Raw genomic sequence first — 16,395 nt, forward strand, 5'->3', positions numbered from 1 at the left:
GTCTGTGTGAGAGTTTCTCCTGAATCTTCATATTAGAAATCCATTGTATTTAACCATGTTTTACAGCTGGGCTCTCTGAGACCACAAACAGAAGTAATCTTCATTTTCCGTGGCAGACTTCTGCAACATGTCATCAGTTCAAAATCATGTTTATAAGGAATTCTCACACAATTAGGAAAAACCATTAAGTGTCAAGCTTTTAAAAACATGTTTTGTATGTTTTTTGAGTCCCAGGGTTTAAGCTAAGATGTTGATCAGAAATCGGTCCAAATGAGACAAACTCAGAGGTCAGAGGTTTCACCATTTTATTCATGTTAACACCGACCTCATACATATGATAATAAAGCCTAAACAATCAGGCCTTCATACATTCCCCCTTTGAGCTTCACAAGTCATGACTTACACTTAAAAATAGAGACAGAGCATATTATGCTTTATATTTACTGTATATAAATAATATATTTATATTGATTGCCCTTACATGACTTAACAGACTTAAAAAAACAACAATAGTATTTTCCCAAGCCCAGATGAATATATTTACTGCTGCTGATCAGGACAGAATCATTAACAAAAATGACAAACAATCCACCAAACTTTCTCCTTTTTAAATGGAGTGTAGCCAGATTACAGAGTCGGACTGAAAAGAGACGAGAGCCAAACAAATTAAAAAAAGAAATAGTGAGGAGTGTGTGTGTGTCTTGTAAATGTGAGAAAGGAGTGTGAGTCACCAGCAGGAAAAACTTTAACAATATGTCCCTCTCCCCGGGTCCTGACCATCCAACTACCACACTGAATGCTGATGAGCTTGTTGCCGTGACAACAGGACAGCCTCAGAGGCCACAAGGTTACTCGAGGAGTGGGCTGATGTGGCAGGAGTGTGTGTGTGTGTGTGTGATTGTGTGGTTGAGGTGACATGGGGTTAAAGGTTTTGGAGTGAAAGAAAGGGGTGCTGCACAGTTGTTTTTGTGCAACCCGGGGTTATAGCAGAGCTAAGCGGTCACATTCCATTTTTATTTGATTTAGTAAATCAGAAACACATTTTCTGCAATCCAGTGGTTTTGCATGTTTTAGCCCATTTACTTCAAACCACATATAGTCCTACTGCAAAACATGTCCCTGTGTTCAAGAAACGTGAAGTATTTTTTGTACATATGAAACGATTTGATGATTAACCCATTTAATAATTTAATCGATTAAGTCCTTTTTCATCCAAAACACCAAACATTTCACATATCCAGCTTCTAAATTATGAGGATTTGTTGCTTTTCTTTGTCTCATGACATAGTGTCTGAGTGTCAGTCTGACAAAACAAGACATTTGAAGCTGTTGCTTTGAGTTTTAGGAAATTGTTGAAATCACTGTTTTCTGGCATTTTATAGAAGAAATGATTAATCTATAAATCGAGAATATAATTGGCAGATTAGTCAATAATAAAAATAAATGTTAATTGCAGTCCTACTTTTTTGAACAGTTTGAACAGAATGGTTTCCATTAATTTCCATACAGTGTGAAAACCGATTATCCTGTAATTGAGTTGTGTAATCCATTGAGTCTGCATTAATTTTGCCAAAGTTACATTATCTTAATCTTTAATGCAGAGCTTTTCAAATAAATCTGCATTTAAACTGCACTATTGCATAATGCGACATTGACAAACATTAATGCAGACTTGATGTTTACTGTGATGGATTACACAACTCAGTGAGCCCAATGTTTGGCTCAAACTCAAGCAAGTTTCAAGAGTCTGCTAAATGATTTTCGTACTGCACAGAAATAAATGGAAACTAATGGCCGCCGGGAACAGTAGGGGAAATACATCCAATCTGAAACTGTGCTGCATGCATTGAAAAATTGTCAGCAAAAAAGTGTACATGACCTACAGTTAAAGAGCTAAAATTTGCAAACACACTGGTATAGTCTTTTAAGTGCCATCCCATATTAAACTAAAGGCTATTATGTTACTATAAGCAGGGGTTCATCTGTCATCTGTCCTTCCACTGCCATGTCCATCTAAAAGAATGTCAGCTGATCAAAAACACCATAAGAGTCGGAAGATATCCTCTCCAGATAGATGGGGGGGGTCACTCATGATGTTACATGAAAATCAACACAGACTATGGAGGGCCATACCAGGTCAACTTTAACCAGGATTATTTGCTAATAGGGTGAGGCAGTGGGTGGATTAGGGCAAACATATGATGCTCAGCTGTGTCACGTTACCAAAAAACTATTAGTGGACAGACATCATCCACATCGAATAATAAAAACATACAGTAAGGCTCATTTGAAGTAATCTGCTACATTCTGGCCGCCTGCAATCAACGTGGAACAACAGAATCTGCTGCCGTCTGCTGTCAGGTTAGCAGGTTGTCAAATGCGCAGAGGAAACATCTGTCCAGAGAACTAAACAGAGCAGAGAATACATGGCAGCGGTGGGACACATTTGTCACATTACTCTTTTGTACATAGTGTCACTGTGGCAAAATTACAAATTTCAAGGCGAGTCTGCACTCGTCACACATCTTATAAAGTTTTACTGGATACGTCTCAATTTTTCCCCCTTGACTTCACAGTCAAAAAAAGTGCGAAGTAGAGAGGAGTGACATGGATGCCCATGACAGGGATGTCTATGGGTAACAGAAATAGAAATGAGCAATTACCCATCCTTACTAACACATATTGGGTTCTCTTGTGGGCAGACTATTCAGCATCAACTGTGCTGCCACTGGACAGCTCAGTGGGACAGAATCTGGTTTTGTAAACTGCATATGCCAAAATCTGTGGAAAATAGCAGCACACTGACACAGCAGCTGTTAATTATTTTCTAATCGACAGCACAATGGGCTTAATATTGTTTAATACTGTAAGAAAATCCAAGTGGAGCAGCCCATTACTCATGACTCATGACATGAATAATCTATGAATATATGCAAAGAAAGTGAAGATGAAGAAGACAACAAAGAAACAGCTGATGAAGAAGCAGCAATCCTTTTGCAGAGCTAAGCTCCTACCACATTCATGGCACGCTGTTAACACCCCCTCTCCCCAGCCCCAAAGGCGATTCTACGTCTGATCTAGTCGTCTCCTTGGTGACACAAACACTAATCCCTCATTATGGGATGCAGGCTGCGGTGCCCCGAAGCCCCATTTTTTTATTCCCATATCACACCACTCCAAACGGAGCAGATTACTGTAATCTGGGAACACTGGAGCAGACAGATTAGTTAAAGCTCATTACACACATGAAATATGGGAAAAGGGGTTAAAAACACCTCAGTCTATTGGTTAAACACACTTCAGAGTGCGCACACACACATTTTTTTGATCATCTACGGACACCAAAAGACTCTCTGAGCTGGTGTCAAATGTAAAACTTTAAGTCTTCTGACAGATCTCTTTACCAACAATTCTCAAAAGAAAGATGGGAATAAAAAAAAAAAACAATTAAGAGTACCGGTAAGGTCTGTAAAGCTGTACTTCAGAAGCAGCTTTCTGTAGTGTTTGTCTTGTTTAAGTGCAAATAATCCTGCCTCGCTCTTAGCTCTTGAACACATTTTAATGTTTGCTTTAATTTCTCTGTCCCTTTGTAGTTATAGATTTATTTTTAATTACTGTGGCAGGCGACTAACCACAAGCGACACAAGTTATATGACCAATTGACAGAATTATCAGGTTGGTTCATGCAGCAGCATAGAATCATGCTAAAGGTGTTTGAAGTACCTACTGTAGGGTGAGTGTGTATATATGAGAGAGAGAGAGAGAGAGAGAGAGAGAGAGAGAGAGAGAGAGAGAGAGAGAGAGAGAGAGAGAGAGAGAGACAGGGATGATAACAGTACTTCAGCCAAGTCTCCACTCCCTTACTCTTCTCTCATCCAGCACGTTTCCTTTTCAGCGATTCCAGCTGGAGCAGAGAGAAAAGGAGTACACACATTGCATATATGCACATACATGATGATGATAAAACATTTTTTATACTGGCAGTACAGAGCAACCCTTACCTCACTCTCTACCATCTTCAACCTGCTTAGTATATCCTTGGCAGCGTCCTATAAAAAGCAAATGAAAACTTTACATAACAAGACCCAACATGTACAAACACAAACACACAGACAAACACACAGACAAACATACACACACACAAACACACAGACAAACACACACACACACACACAAGTGAGCAGCAACAATCAGATTCAAGTATCAGTCAACCCTGATCCTGCACTCACCCTGTTGCCTTGGCTGGAATATTTCTTCACAGAGTCAGCGAGTCCTTGGACTAAGCGCCGCAGCACATTTTCATACTCTGCACATGCGGTGAAGGGAAATGTGGGTTACATGCTGTTACATGTGTTAGCAATGTACATACTCGCATTTATTGTGTGTGTGTGTGTGTGTGTGTGTGTGAGTTACCTGTCAGCAGAGCAGGAGAGGCTCGTTCCAGCTGTGCTTTCTGCCACTGCAGTCTATGTGTCACCTCTTTGTGTTGATGGATGAGGTCAGATGGGGAATCCCGTCGCGTCTTTTGGTACTCTGCAATCTGAGAGACAGGCATAATGACTTGACGAGACCTTCGTGGCTTCGGGCTATTACAAGCATTAGACAAGTGGATGTTGTGGACGGGCTTACACCACACATACAGAAACACACACAAATACCTTTCTCTCCAGCCGCTCTCGGTCATAGTTGAGGAGGCTGAAGCTGTGGAGTTTGTACTGTGGAGGAGAGTTGCTGGGATGACTGCTCCTGCTGCTCGCTTCATGTCTGGGTTTAGACCGAGGAGATGGGGCCTGATTCAAACAAACACACACACTGAGACTTCACTGAACTGACACTATCAATACATTTTGTGCCAATGGTGCTAGCTTTTGCTACTCCTGCATTTATAAGGCAGCAGCTCACATCCTGACTAAAGGCCGGGTTGTGCCTGAAACAAACTAGTTTGTACAACGTGTCGTCCGACCAGGTCTAAAGGCAAAAGTGTTTAAAGTGTCTCCAGTCAGGTGCCATTAAACCCTTGCAGAAGAAGAGGGTGTAACAAGATGACAGAATTAAATGAGCCCCAGTCAATGAAAACAATGTAGAAAACATGATGGAAATGTGGCATTTGTTTGTGTCATGTATCAATTTGAGTAGCGTTACAGTCTCCTCGTCCCTCCACACAGATCTGATGTTTGTCTGCAGGAACATGAGTGACAAACAAATCAAATGCTGCATGTACGTCATGATTTATTCACTAAGTGTGTTTCCATTTCACTTTGTCGCATTTTGCTTTTTTTATTTATTTATTTACTTATTTGTATATTTAACAGGGACCATACACATATATTACAACAGATGTAATGTATTCAGGGCATCTAGCTGAAGCTAATTTGCAGCCCCCGTCCCTGGTTAGGCTTTTTTTTTTTTTTTTTTTTTTAAAAAAATCAATACACCAACTTGGGGTGCACGGTGGCAGAGCGGCTACAGCTCCTGCCTCCCAATAAGGAGATCGTGGGTTCGTGGGTTCGATTCCCGGACCAGACCAACATCACACAATCTCTCTGGGTGGAGTCTGCATGTCCTCCCCGTGTTACCGTGGGTTCTCTCCGGGTTCTCCGGCTTCCTCCCACCGTCCAAAGACATGCATGTGTAGGTTAATTGATAACTCTAAATTGCCCGTATTGAATGAATGTGTGAGTGAATGGTTGTCTGTCCTTGTCTGTGTCTGTGTTCGCCCTGCGACGAGTTGGCCACTGTCCAGGGTGTGCCCTGCCTAAGGCCCGAAGTCACTGGGATAGGCTCCAGTCACCCGCGACCCCCTAACGGGGACCAAGCGGTAGAAAATGGATGGATGGATGGAATACACCAACTTTTCCACCTCAGTGAAGCGTAAAAACTTTTTTTGTGATATTTGGACTTCTTTTTTGAATTGGAGGAATCCCACTCAGACACAAAGACAGGGATTTGCTCCACACACATGCAGGTCAGGGGAAGTGAAAACTCTACTCACCCGTTCCTTTTGTCTCTCTGGAGGAGAAAGGGAGGACACAGGATCGAGGACCAGCCACTTCTCTGTCACCGGCTGGAGATCAGCTCCTGATAAAGGCTCTCTGATCTTCACCCTCACCTCCAACTTGCCACCTGTGGCTTTACGTCCATCCATCACCTACGAAACACATACACGCCGTTAGAAAGATCTGGTGTGTACATGTGTATGCATTTGTGTTTACATGTTATCAACACTCACCTCTATGATCTCTCTAATGTCACAGTGGTTTTCTAGAGCCTCGAGCTTCAGCTGAGCAGTGCCCACTACCTTGTCTGTCTTAAAGAGGCCTCTGTGAATACAGAGAGAGAAGAATACAACTGACAAAAGCATAACAGACGTGACATTTATAGCATAAATCATGAAGATAAACAGGGCCTATATTGCCCCAAAGTGGTCATGGTTTTTACCCCTTGTGGATGATTTCAAACTTGATGCCTTTGGACTGGACGACTCGTTTGAAGCCTCGGTGGGCGCGGTTAATGTTGAGTTTGAACTGCTCTTTAAACTCTGGACTGTTGGTGCTCTTTACTGTGCTGGTTTTGTCCTTCTGAGCCTCCTCCTACACACATATAAATGAATGCATTAAAACACATCTAGATATAAACAGAGTGAAATATCCATAATCTGTTCACTGAGTGTGAAAGATTCTCACCGCACTGGGAAAAGGAAACTCAAACTTCACGCTGGCATCCAGATCGTTAGGTGAGACACCTGAAGGCAGAGAGTTAGGTGGGAGTGAACATACATTTGACACATTACTGCCTGATTATTTCAAAGACACAAACCTGCCTTCAGTACCTGAGGGAGCTGGTAGATTGACGCCTCTGATGATGTACAGCATCAGGTCATTAGGTGTCAGGTTGGAGTAGATCCTACATAACAAAAACAGGAGTCTATTCAGACTATTCAGAAACAGCATCATGAGTGACAGACAGCAACCAGTCAGCATCACTGAGAGCCAAACAATCTCGACTGTTGAGTGAGTCACTGCCCGAGTCACCTAGCTGTTAGCTTGGTATGATACTGGAGCAGAGCTACAGTGAGCCACAGTGAGTCACTCTGACTCATCTACCGCTCTAGTTTTCAAAATGAAACAACTGATGCATGTGTTGAGAATCTTTATAATTAAATATAAATTCAGTTCAGTTTAAAGCTTCTAATAAAACAAGTTTATAATTCCTTAAAATTACAATGAAATAGGAATGCTGATGACCCATTAATCTACTGACTGTTGTATTTTGTGTTTTTTATGTTAACAACAGGATGGATTGCTAAAAAACCTGTTGTGCCCAGCAGCTACATACATTATAACATAATATTTTCCATTATCTATGAGTTTGTTGCTGACTTGATAGTGTTGAAGGTCCTCTCCTCTGTGCGGCACTTGGGGACTGGCTGGCCCTTTGCGTGGGCATCCTTCAGTATCTCTATGTTCTTCATACACTCGTCAACAAGCTTCTCAAACCTGGGGATAGACAGAGATGGTCCTTACACACAACTGCTCATATCTCATACTGAAGTCTTACAGGATGGCCAATCAGCTCTGTTAGTAAAAACGAACACATCACATAAGAAATCACATAAGAAATGAAGGAGCGTGATCTTTGAAAATAACATTTTCTGTTTCAAGGCAATGACAATATTTTTCAAAGCATATCTAAAGCGAAAGGATGCAATACAGACTCTTCAGGAATGCCAAAAATAACAGCATAATGATGTGTGACAGTTAAATTGAAAATATGTGAAAACGATATGTGAAGAAAATATGCAGTGTGACATGAAAGTTATGGTGATGAGGTGCTATGGAGAAAAACAGTAAAAATCACAGTCTGTACTGACAGTTCTCCACAACTGTGCTTAGTTGAATAATACTAATAAATTAGTATATAAGTCAGTTTGCAGGTACATATCAAATATTTGCTTCTCAAATTTGAGAATTTGTTTGTTTTTCTGCTTTTAATGTAAAACATTAATTTCTTTGGGCTTACAACTGTTGGTCGGGATTAGCAATTCGAAGACTTTGGGTCTTAGTAAATAATGATGGCATTTGTCATTTTATGTGTCATTTTGTAGAATTAATAAGCAACAACGGATCTCGAAGCCGTGATGTTTTTGGTGATGAGAAAAAACCTTAATTTTGTGTGTTAAAACTGATATTATGGCATAAAATCAATGTCAAAATTATTCAATTTAATGATTAATGTAATACATGTATTACTGGCCTGATGTCCAAATATTCAATTACAATTTTAACCAAAAATAACATTGTGAATTGAGTCACACTTGCATTTAACTCAACTTCTAGCAGCAGGAAAGAGTAGGTTTTAAATTCCATCACGGCTGCAGATAACATGTTTAATGTTTAAAGTCACATATACAAACATACAAATGAGGAATGTCTCTTACTTCAGAGCCTCAGCCACATTGCCCATGAGTGTGAGCTGTTGAGAATATCCCAGACATTTCTGTAGATCGAGATACAGAACAAAAGAAGGTCTGGGTAAGAAAACGAACAATAGCCAATGAAGATAAAATACAGAACAATTGTTATTTGCAACTTGTCTATTTAAAAAGCTACACAACTACAAAAGTGATGAACAATCTTCAAGGCCATAAGCACAACTACTATATGATATCAACAACAGTATAAGCTGGTCACTGATTTAAAGCAAAATTTAGGAGGTGCACCTTTCATAAAAAAATGTATATAAAAGGAGAAGGTAGAGGTGTGTCCTGACCTCGTGCTGCTTCCGCAAAAGATCCATGAGGCCGTGGTACTGTTCACTGGAGCGAGGGGAGAGAGGGGAGGTACGGGAGCGAGCCAGGGAGTAGTCCTCCTCACTGACTGGAGCATTGGGAATCTGTCAGAAAGGAGACAATTACAAAATGTGGTGAGAAACAAAAAAAATGTGTGTAGGGAAAAAGGAAACTGTTAACAAATCTTAGACATAAAATAAAACCAAGTGGGCAGAGAAACCAAACATCTGCCAACTTGCTGTTATAGTAAATCACAAAACTAGTACTGCCTCAATTAAAAGTTTAATTGATTTTTTTGACCCTATAAATATTCCTTTATGATTTGCAACACACTTTTGAGAACCTCAGATACAGCTTGCACCAAAATCTAATCAGTTGTTCCTTTGCAGAGTCCGTTAGAAATTATGAATATCTGTTTCTCAGCTTGTGTGACATTCTGCAGACAGACAGGAAGACAAACTAACAGAGGCACAAGCATAATATTCTCTGTAATTACACTGTGGGAATGAGTCAGGGAGAAATACATGGCTTTTATGAAGCAAAGATGTTAAACAAAAGTGAGGCAAAATTAGAGAAAGTCACATGGGATAAGTATACTTTATGAAATATGAATAGTGGAATGATACTGAAAATATGCAGATAGACTCTCAAACTCACTCACACACACACACACACACACGCAGGTGAGACACAGAAAAAAAAAACACACAGAAAGTGAGACCATGATGAGCACAAAGGTGTTTTGATTTCACCCCATGTTTCCTTCTTACTGTCTTTTTTTATTGTCTATTTCTGTCACATTTTGTGTTAACACACCTCACACATTTGGTTGCTTCTGTTTAACACACACACACACACACACACACACACACACACTATATCTTCTTGCACATTATATATATATTTATAACCTTGGAGATATCAACAGGTAGGCCGGACTTGGCAGCTGTGATCATGGGGTCCAGTCCCTTGGCATGTCTGAGGTGCTGTGCTGCTCCAGTCATGTCCTGCAAACAACCAAACAGCAGCAGATGCATCCATCAAACCACAGCAACACAACAGATGTTCAAGACACCAATAAAACAACAGGCAGATGTGATGAAGACCTCTACAAAAATACAAAGACGGCAGGGAATCTAACTTCAGCAAAGGAAAAAGAATGAATATTTTTTTCACAGCTTACCTTCATCTGTTTGGAGCGCAGCGCTGCACGCAAAAAAGCCTGTCGCCTTAGCAACAGGAAATCCACTTGCTGCTGGGCTACAAGGATAATTAAGAGAAAAAGAAGTGAAACTCTACCTTGTGTAACACTCAAACACTTTGTATGACACATTCTGTACGTGCACATACACAAACCCACACCTTTAGTTCCCAGTTTTAGAGCTGAGGAGCCTCCAGGGGCCTGAGGAGCTGGAGACTTTGCTTTCTGAGCAGGTGGACGCACTGCAGGCTGCAGAGAAACAAAATATGAGGCTTGATTTAACATTTTTAACTATTTCAACAGCTAAGTTGTCACTAAATTTAATAGCAAGTTACTGTTCTGTAAATAAAGTATTGTACTTTACTGTGATTACAAACATGAAGTTGATGTAATATGCAGGAGGTGCAGCAGAGAAAACAGCAGTGATTCAATAACCTACCACAGAAGCTGGCATGTCAAACAATAAAACATTGCTAGCTTTGGTTAAAAGGTAACTAATCAGATTCCTTGGCTGCACAATAACAATTTGACCATTTGGTAGTGCCTTTATTTATTTTTACCTTGGCAGCCTCTCTCTGTCCATCCTCTTCTTCATCTTCTGCGTCTGCATCCTGATTGGCTATTTTTATAGCCGTTTCCAGGACACCCATGAAATTCTGCTGACCCCCCTCTGAGCCCTGAAGTGGTGGACAGCCTAGAGGAGCAACACACACATGACTTACTGTAACTATATAGTGCAACCTAGAGGCACAATCCTGAAGCACACCTGGAGAAAGTTACCTGGTGGCACGGGTAGATCAGACAAGTTGACAGGTCGTCCAGCTTTGTGAGCTCTGATGGCATCCTGGTATTGCTGTTAAGAAAAGAGGAGGTGAAAATTCCATCCTCAGATACTCTCATACCCTATTATATACTGGTATTATTACTCTGTGATAGTCAATGCATTCTTTATTTGTTATTATGTGATCTTGCTTTTTTTTAAGATTTGCAATTTCTGCACTGTAATTCAATTCAGAAAAAAAACCAACCAATTTTCCATTCCCACCCCACTTAAACAAGCACAAGAAGGGTCACGTGAAATACAAAGTGGCTTTCTTGCATATAAAGATAAATAGAACAAACCCCCCCAAAAATAATACAATGCTAAGAGAAAGTACAAAAGCATAACTCCCACATGGAAGTCAATATCATCAATGTGCTTCCCCTCCTGCAAAAGCAATATACACACCCCTATGCCACTATTTTTTTTATCCTTTCTTTGACGTTCTCGTCTCCATGTTCTTGTTTTACCCTGCCTCAGCCAAATCTACTTAATTTAGAGGTGTCCTATTCTTTGCACAATGCCTTTCAACAGTCCTCAGAAAACAAGACAGACGTTATTGCAGGTTATTCTGGTAGGTAAAATAAGCAATAGTGGTAGTTACAGTCAAAGCAACAAAGGATATTTCCAGTCAAAATAAAGTGAGTCACACACCAGTTATTCAGGGAAATAAGAAAAACACACCACCAAACAGCAACACAGAGCCAGGAATACAAGTTGCATCACAAAATAGCTGTTTCTTTGAAAATTTCTAATGCCTTATTTGATTTAGTTTCAGCTGTAAAAATGCATTATACATCATTTTTTGGAGAAAAAAAATGATGTGGCTTTGAAAATAGTTATAACATTATTTTAAGCGCATGGTGTGTACCTTGACAATGCGCTGGTGCATGCGAGCCTTACGGTCATCTCCTTTGCTCTTGGCTCCATCTGCTGCTGACTTGTATATGTCCATCCTCTGCTGCAGGGCTTCTGCCAAACTGCTGGGAGCAGGCAGATCTTTGCAGGGCACACAAACTTATTTTTTTAAAATTCAACATGCAACATTTTTATCATCTGCCCTATGCTGCACTCTAGTCAGTAGGAAGGATTGGGGTCTCACCGGCAGTGGCCGCCTGGGCGGGGGCAGGAACAGCTGGGGCAGCAGGTTTAGAAGAAGACTGAGGAGGAGGAGGTGCACAGTGTTCTGCTACTACGTCTCCTGCAGATGATGATGATGATGATGATGATCAGACATCAGTGGATCAAGGGCTATTATTATCATTATTATTATTTATTTAAATTGGGTAAACAGAAGAAATAAGACACACAATAAAACATAGCCAGTCACATACAAGCACATTAAAAGTTTCAATTCATCCACTAACTTTCAAGTTTTACAGTCCTTGGTAATTAATTCTATTCATATGGTGCAAAACTCTGGACGGCCGTCTTCCCAAGTTCAGTATTTACCCATGGGGTATCAAGAGATAGCCAGACCCATTTATAAACAGAAATGATAGTGTAGCAGTTCTCTTCCTGTTGTTAGCGAGGACCAGCCTACTTTTCCCATATAGTGCATATCGATGAGTGTGATATTTATTTCCTGGAATGAAACGCAGAGCATCAAGCTGTTTTAAGCTGGAATGAGTAGCACTAGAATACAAGATATCTCTATAGTCAAGCACAGACATGATGGATGAGTGCATAATGGTTTTCCAGTTCTAAAAAAAAAAATAATAATAATAAGATTTCAGATTTCAATTCCAGTACTATTATATGTGTGGATGCCAGGAAGATGCAAGATAGAACTATGGGTTCTTGAGAATAAAACATATTTCATCTCATCAGCATTCAGTACCCACTTTGTTATTAAAAGGGAGGTTGATGTGAGACCATCAGTATAGATCGCTTGTGTCAGACATATATGCTTGAAACCAGTTTGAGCATGATCATCCAACCCAAGAAAACGTAATTTGTTTAGTAAAATGCAGTGGTCAACAGTATCGAAAAGCCTTGGAAAGGTCAACAAATAGTGCAGCACAGTGCTGTTTCTGGTCCAGAGGATGTATATCATTTAATAAAAGTATTTAAGATGATCAGCAAGAAGCGACTGCACTGAAGGGGAAATAAGGAGAATGAAAGATTAAGAGAAAAGGAATGGAACAGAGTTTGAAGATGATGTGTTTCCTATTATCATTTTAGTAAAAATATATTTGTTTGAGACATGCATACAACTGGAGACCCAAGAACTGGATGGGTTCTTTTATGGGTTCTTTGAAATTGTGTTTTTTTTTAAATGGTCTTTAATCAAATTTACAGACAAAGACCAAAACCTTTAAGTTCAAAACCTTTAAGTAAAGTATTCCTTTAAAGTGGTTACACTGACCAGGAGGAGGAGGTAGTGAGCTCAGGTCTACCGGTTCGTCTCTGTCCAGTGCCTCCGCCAGCATGTCCAGCTTCTGCATAAAGGGAGGTCAACTCTGTTAGGGTTGACTTTTTCTATATACACTTACACAAACAGATTTATTCATGTGATAACACTGACACTGGTTCTGTTACCTTGGATGTGAGGTAGTGCTGTTTGGCCTGGTCAATGTCGCCCCTCTGTTTGGCGTGTATGGCGGCCATCTTATACTCCCTCTGTCTGGACAACACTGCCTGTTTCAGCTCTGAATGGAAGGAAGACATACATGTATGTTTGTGTCAAAATGAGAGCGAGAACAAACAAAACACGAAGACACGTTGGTTTAAAAAGCTCAGGAGGATCACAGTGACATTTAGTGCGGACATTTGTGACAGACTGTGTCTGTGAGCAGTAACAAATGAGGAATACTGATTAGGTAGTAGCTTTTTCTTGTTTTTGACAATGGTTGTTGTCAAATAAACATTCAGTTATATAATGAGTAAGTTTGATCACATAATGTAAAATACATTTTTACATAATTACCAAAGCCAACAGAAATGCCTTAAAATTGCTATCTGATCAGCAGTTAATGAAGAAAAGTAAAATGGCAACAACAGTAAACATACACTATATTTACTGTGAGAAGACAAAGGGTGAAGCCCAAACATGCTGGATGGAAAGATCTAGTAGAAATAAAGATATTAAATTTGACATTAGGATTGGACTATGCAACAAGTAATCGCATCAGTCTGCTAATCCATTAATCAACTAATCATTTCAGCAGTTTTGTCCAATTTAAATAAATAAGCCGACCAAGAATCATTGAATCCCTTTAAGTGGCAGTGCTAATCTGGTGACATTTACAACTAGAAGAATGAGTCGATGAATTTAAAGTGTTTATTAGATTGGACCAATTGCACCACATCTTTACTCTCATACATCCGGTACACAGTACAGAGAAGAAGTGGCGAGTTGGAGAGACGTACTTTATGGATGTTATCATGTGTGTGTTTACCTGAGTGCTGTCCGTCAGGTTGGCTGGGGGTGAGGGGTGAGATGGCAGGTGTTTCTGGGGTGATGGCAGCAGCAGGTTTTTGGGGCGGGGTCAGATGGTGCAGCTTCATATTAGGAGCTGTTGGTGCAGCCTCCCTTAGAGGTTTCTGATTTGTGGGAGGAGAGGGCATCAGCGTGGGCTCAGGCAGTTCTCGCTCCTTGATTGGTTCAGACTCGGCTGTGACGTTGGGCTTTCCACCGAGAGCAACAGGAGGCGGGATCTCCTCCTCATTGACTGGTTTTCCTTTCCTGACAGATGTCAGCATGGACTGCAGTGTCTAGGGTTGAAGGAAAAAAAATCATGAACATATGTTTTCAACATTACAGAGAACAAAAGTGTAAAGTTTAACAATATTAAGTCTTAGATTCATATATAAGAGGCACATTTAGAAATTTCAAAAGATTTGAATGAAGGCAAAGTATGAGAATCAACTTGTACTGAAGTTGTAGGAGATGTTTCCTCTTTTCCTTATCCATTTTACCTTAAACCCACGGTCATATCTTCGAACTTTACTAGTCTCCCCGGCAGCCTTGGCATTGGAAATGGCTGTCTTATACATTTCAATGCGCTCCAATAGGCGGGACTCCATCCCAGTTGCACCACTAGGAGCAGCAGGAGTAGAGTGGGATGTGACGCTCACTTTGGGAGCAGTCGGCGTGATGGCAGGAGGGGTGGGAGCAGGAGTTTGTTCCTCATCATCCTCTAAAACCTCATTCAGTTCTGCCTATGTACGGAGACATAAATTTATACAGTTCAGAGGAAAATCCAGACATTTAAAGCAATTCAACAGCTAAGCTTCCCCATTATATTATAAGTGGAATGAAAGGGATTAGGAATGCAACTAACAATTATTTTTATTATCAGTTAATCTGTTCACCATTTTCTCAATTAATCAAGTCTGTGAAATGTCAAAAAATAGTGACAATATGCCCATCACAATTTCTCAGACCTCAAGATGATGTCTTAAAATTGCTTGTTTTGTTCAACCAAGAGTCCAAAAACAGATTATAATCAGTTTATTATCAAATATGACAAAGAAAAGTAGCAAATTCAGCACATTGGAGAAGCTGGGACCAGCCAATGTTTGGTATTTTTGCTTGTAAAATGACATTATCAAAATAGTTCCAAATACATTTTCTGTCAACCAATCAATTAATCCACTAATTGTTTCAGCTCTTGAAGGGATAAAAACGGTGTGAGTGTGCTACCAGCAGGTCATCATCATCCAAATCTTCATCCCCCATTTCCTCGTCATCCAGGTCTTTCATACAAAGAGCTGCCATTCGCTCTATTTCAGCCATGGGAACAGGAGCTGAACATGAACAAATACAACACAAGCAGCACTGAATCATATAGGCATGTCAGAATTTATGCACGAGCATATGGGTGAGACATCAATGTAACAAATGACTCTTTCTCAACTCTGCCATCACCTTTCTTCCCTTGTGATCTCCCTCCTCCCCCACCTCCTCCCACCAGATTCAGCAGCTCTGCCTCCAGCTCTTCATCATTTCCCTCATCATTCATCCCTCCGTCCGGGGACAGGTCAAGGAGCAGCCCCATCTTAGACACACAGAGACCGACAGAAGGAAAGACAGGGGGAGAGCTGCTGAATCATACCTGTTGTTGACATATTAACAGTAGCTATCATTCACACATCTCATTATCAGACATGACGGGTGTTACCTGTTTGGCTCGTGCTGCCCCTTGACCCCGGGGAGGGGGGTTCCGACTGCGGCTCATGGTCTGTTACTACCTAAAAGTTAACGACGCATTAAATTATTAAGAAGAAAGGTGATGAACGTGTCGATAACTGACAGTATCCACTGCTAGTGCACCTGTATAAAGTCGGCACTAACTTCAATAGCAACCACTTTGTGCCATAATTCAAACTGTTCCAACAGTATCGAGTTAGCGTCTGTGTTCATGTTAGCTAACAGATAGCACAATATACAATTTCATTTATAACGTTACATAGCTAATGAATGTACAGGCAAGCTATTTACCGTGTCAGTATCACGGACCGTGATGTTAGTGTTACAGCTAATCGGGTTGGTTATCCAAGTCGAAAACTGCTCAGAAACAGTAGGAGAAAAGACAGACCATATACAGGCAGGTGTATTTTAACAAGTAGTTCAAGCTATCA

At 40.5% G+C, this 16,395-nt stretch overlaps 1 protein-coding gene across 4 annotated transcripts; it reads right to left on the bottom strand.

Annotated features, from left to right (window-relative positions):
- Positions 1-288: 288 nt before the first annotated feature.
- cc2d1a (coiled-coil and C2 domain containing 1A) lies at positions 289-16,395 on the bottom strand. 4 transcript variants are annotated; one of them, XM_044191346.1, is made up of 29 exons: positions 16,256-16,395; positions 15,936-16,005; positions 15,683-15,812; positions 15,458-15,561; positions 14,731-14,973; positions 14,211-14,526; positions 13,351-13,460; positions 13,178-13,250; positions 11,912-12,010; positions 11,681-11,826; positions 10,770-10,842; positions 10,550-10,683; positions 10,151-10,238; positions 9,972-10,048; positions 9,700-9,795; positions 8,770-8,892; positions 8,438-8,496; positions 7,380-7,496; positions 6,830-6,903; positions 6,684-6,742; positions 6,439-6,590; positions 6,230-6,320; positions 5,993-6,148; positions 4,659-4,790; positions 4,414-4,540; positions 4,230-4,306; positions 4,002-4,049; positions 3,865-3,904; positions 289-2,406 (listed from the first exon to the last, which is right to left on the bottom strand). In XM_044191346.1, the coding sequence occupies exons 2-28, from the start codon at positions 15,990-15,992 to the stop codon at positions 3,872-3,874; spliced, it is 2,994 nt and encodes a 997-aa protein (XP_044047281.1). In that variant the 5' UTR covers positions 15,993-16,005; positions 16,256-16,395; the 3' UTR covers positions 289-2,406; positions 3,865-3,871. The 4 variants fall into 4 exon arrangements, with proteins under 4 accessions (XP_044047281.1, XP_044047283.1, XP_044047282.1 ...); XM_044191348.1 differs by having other exon boundaries at positions 289-3,904; positions 11,681-11,808; XM_044191347.1 differs by having other exon boundaries at positions 289-3,904.

This window comes from Siniperca chuatsi, linkage group LG3, assembly GCF_020085105.1.
Source record: "Siniperca chuatsi isolate FFG_IHB_CAS linkage group LG3, ASM2008510v1, whole genome shotgun sequence".
NCBI lineage: Eukaryota > Metazoa > Chordata > Actinopteri > Centrarchiformes > Sinipercidae > Siniperca > Siniperca chuatsi.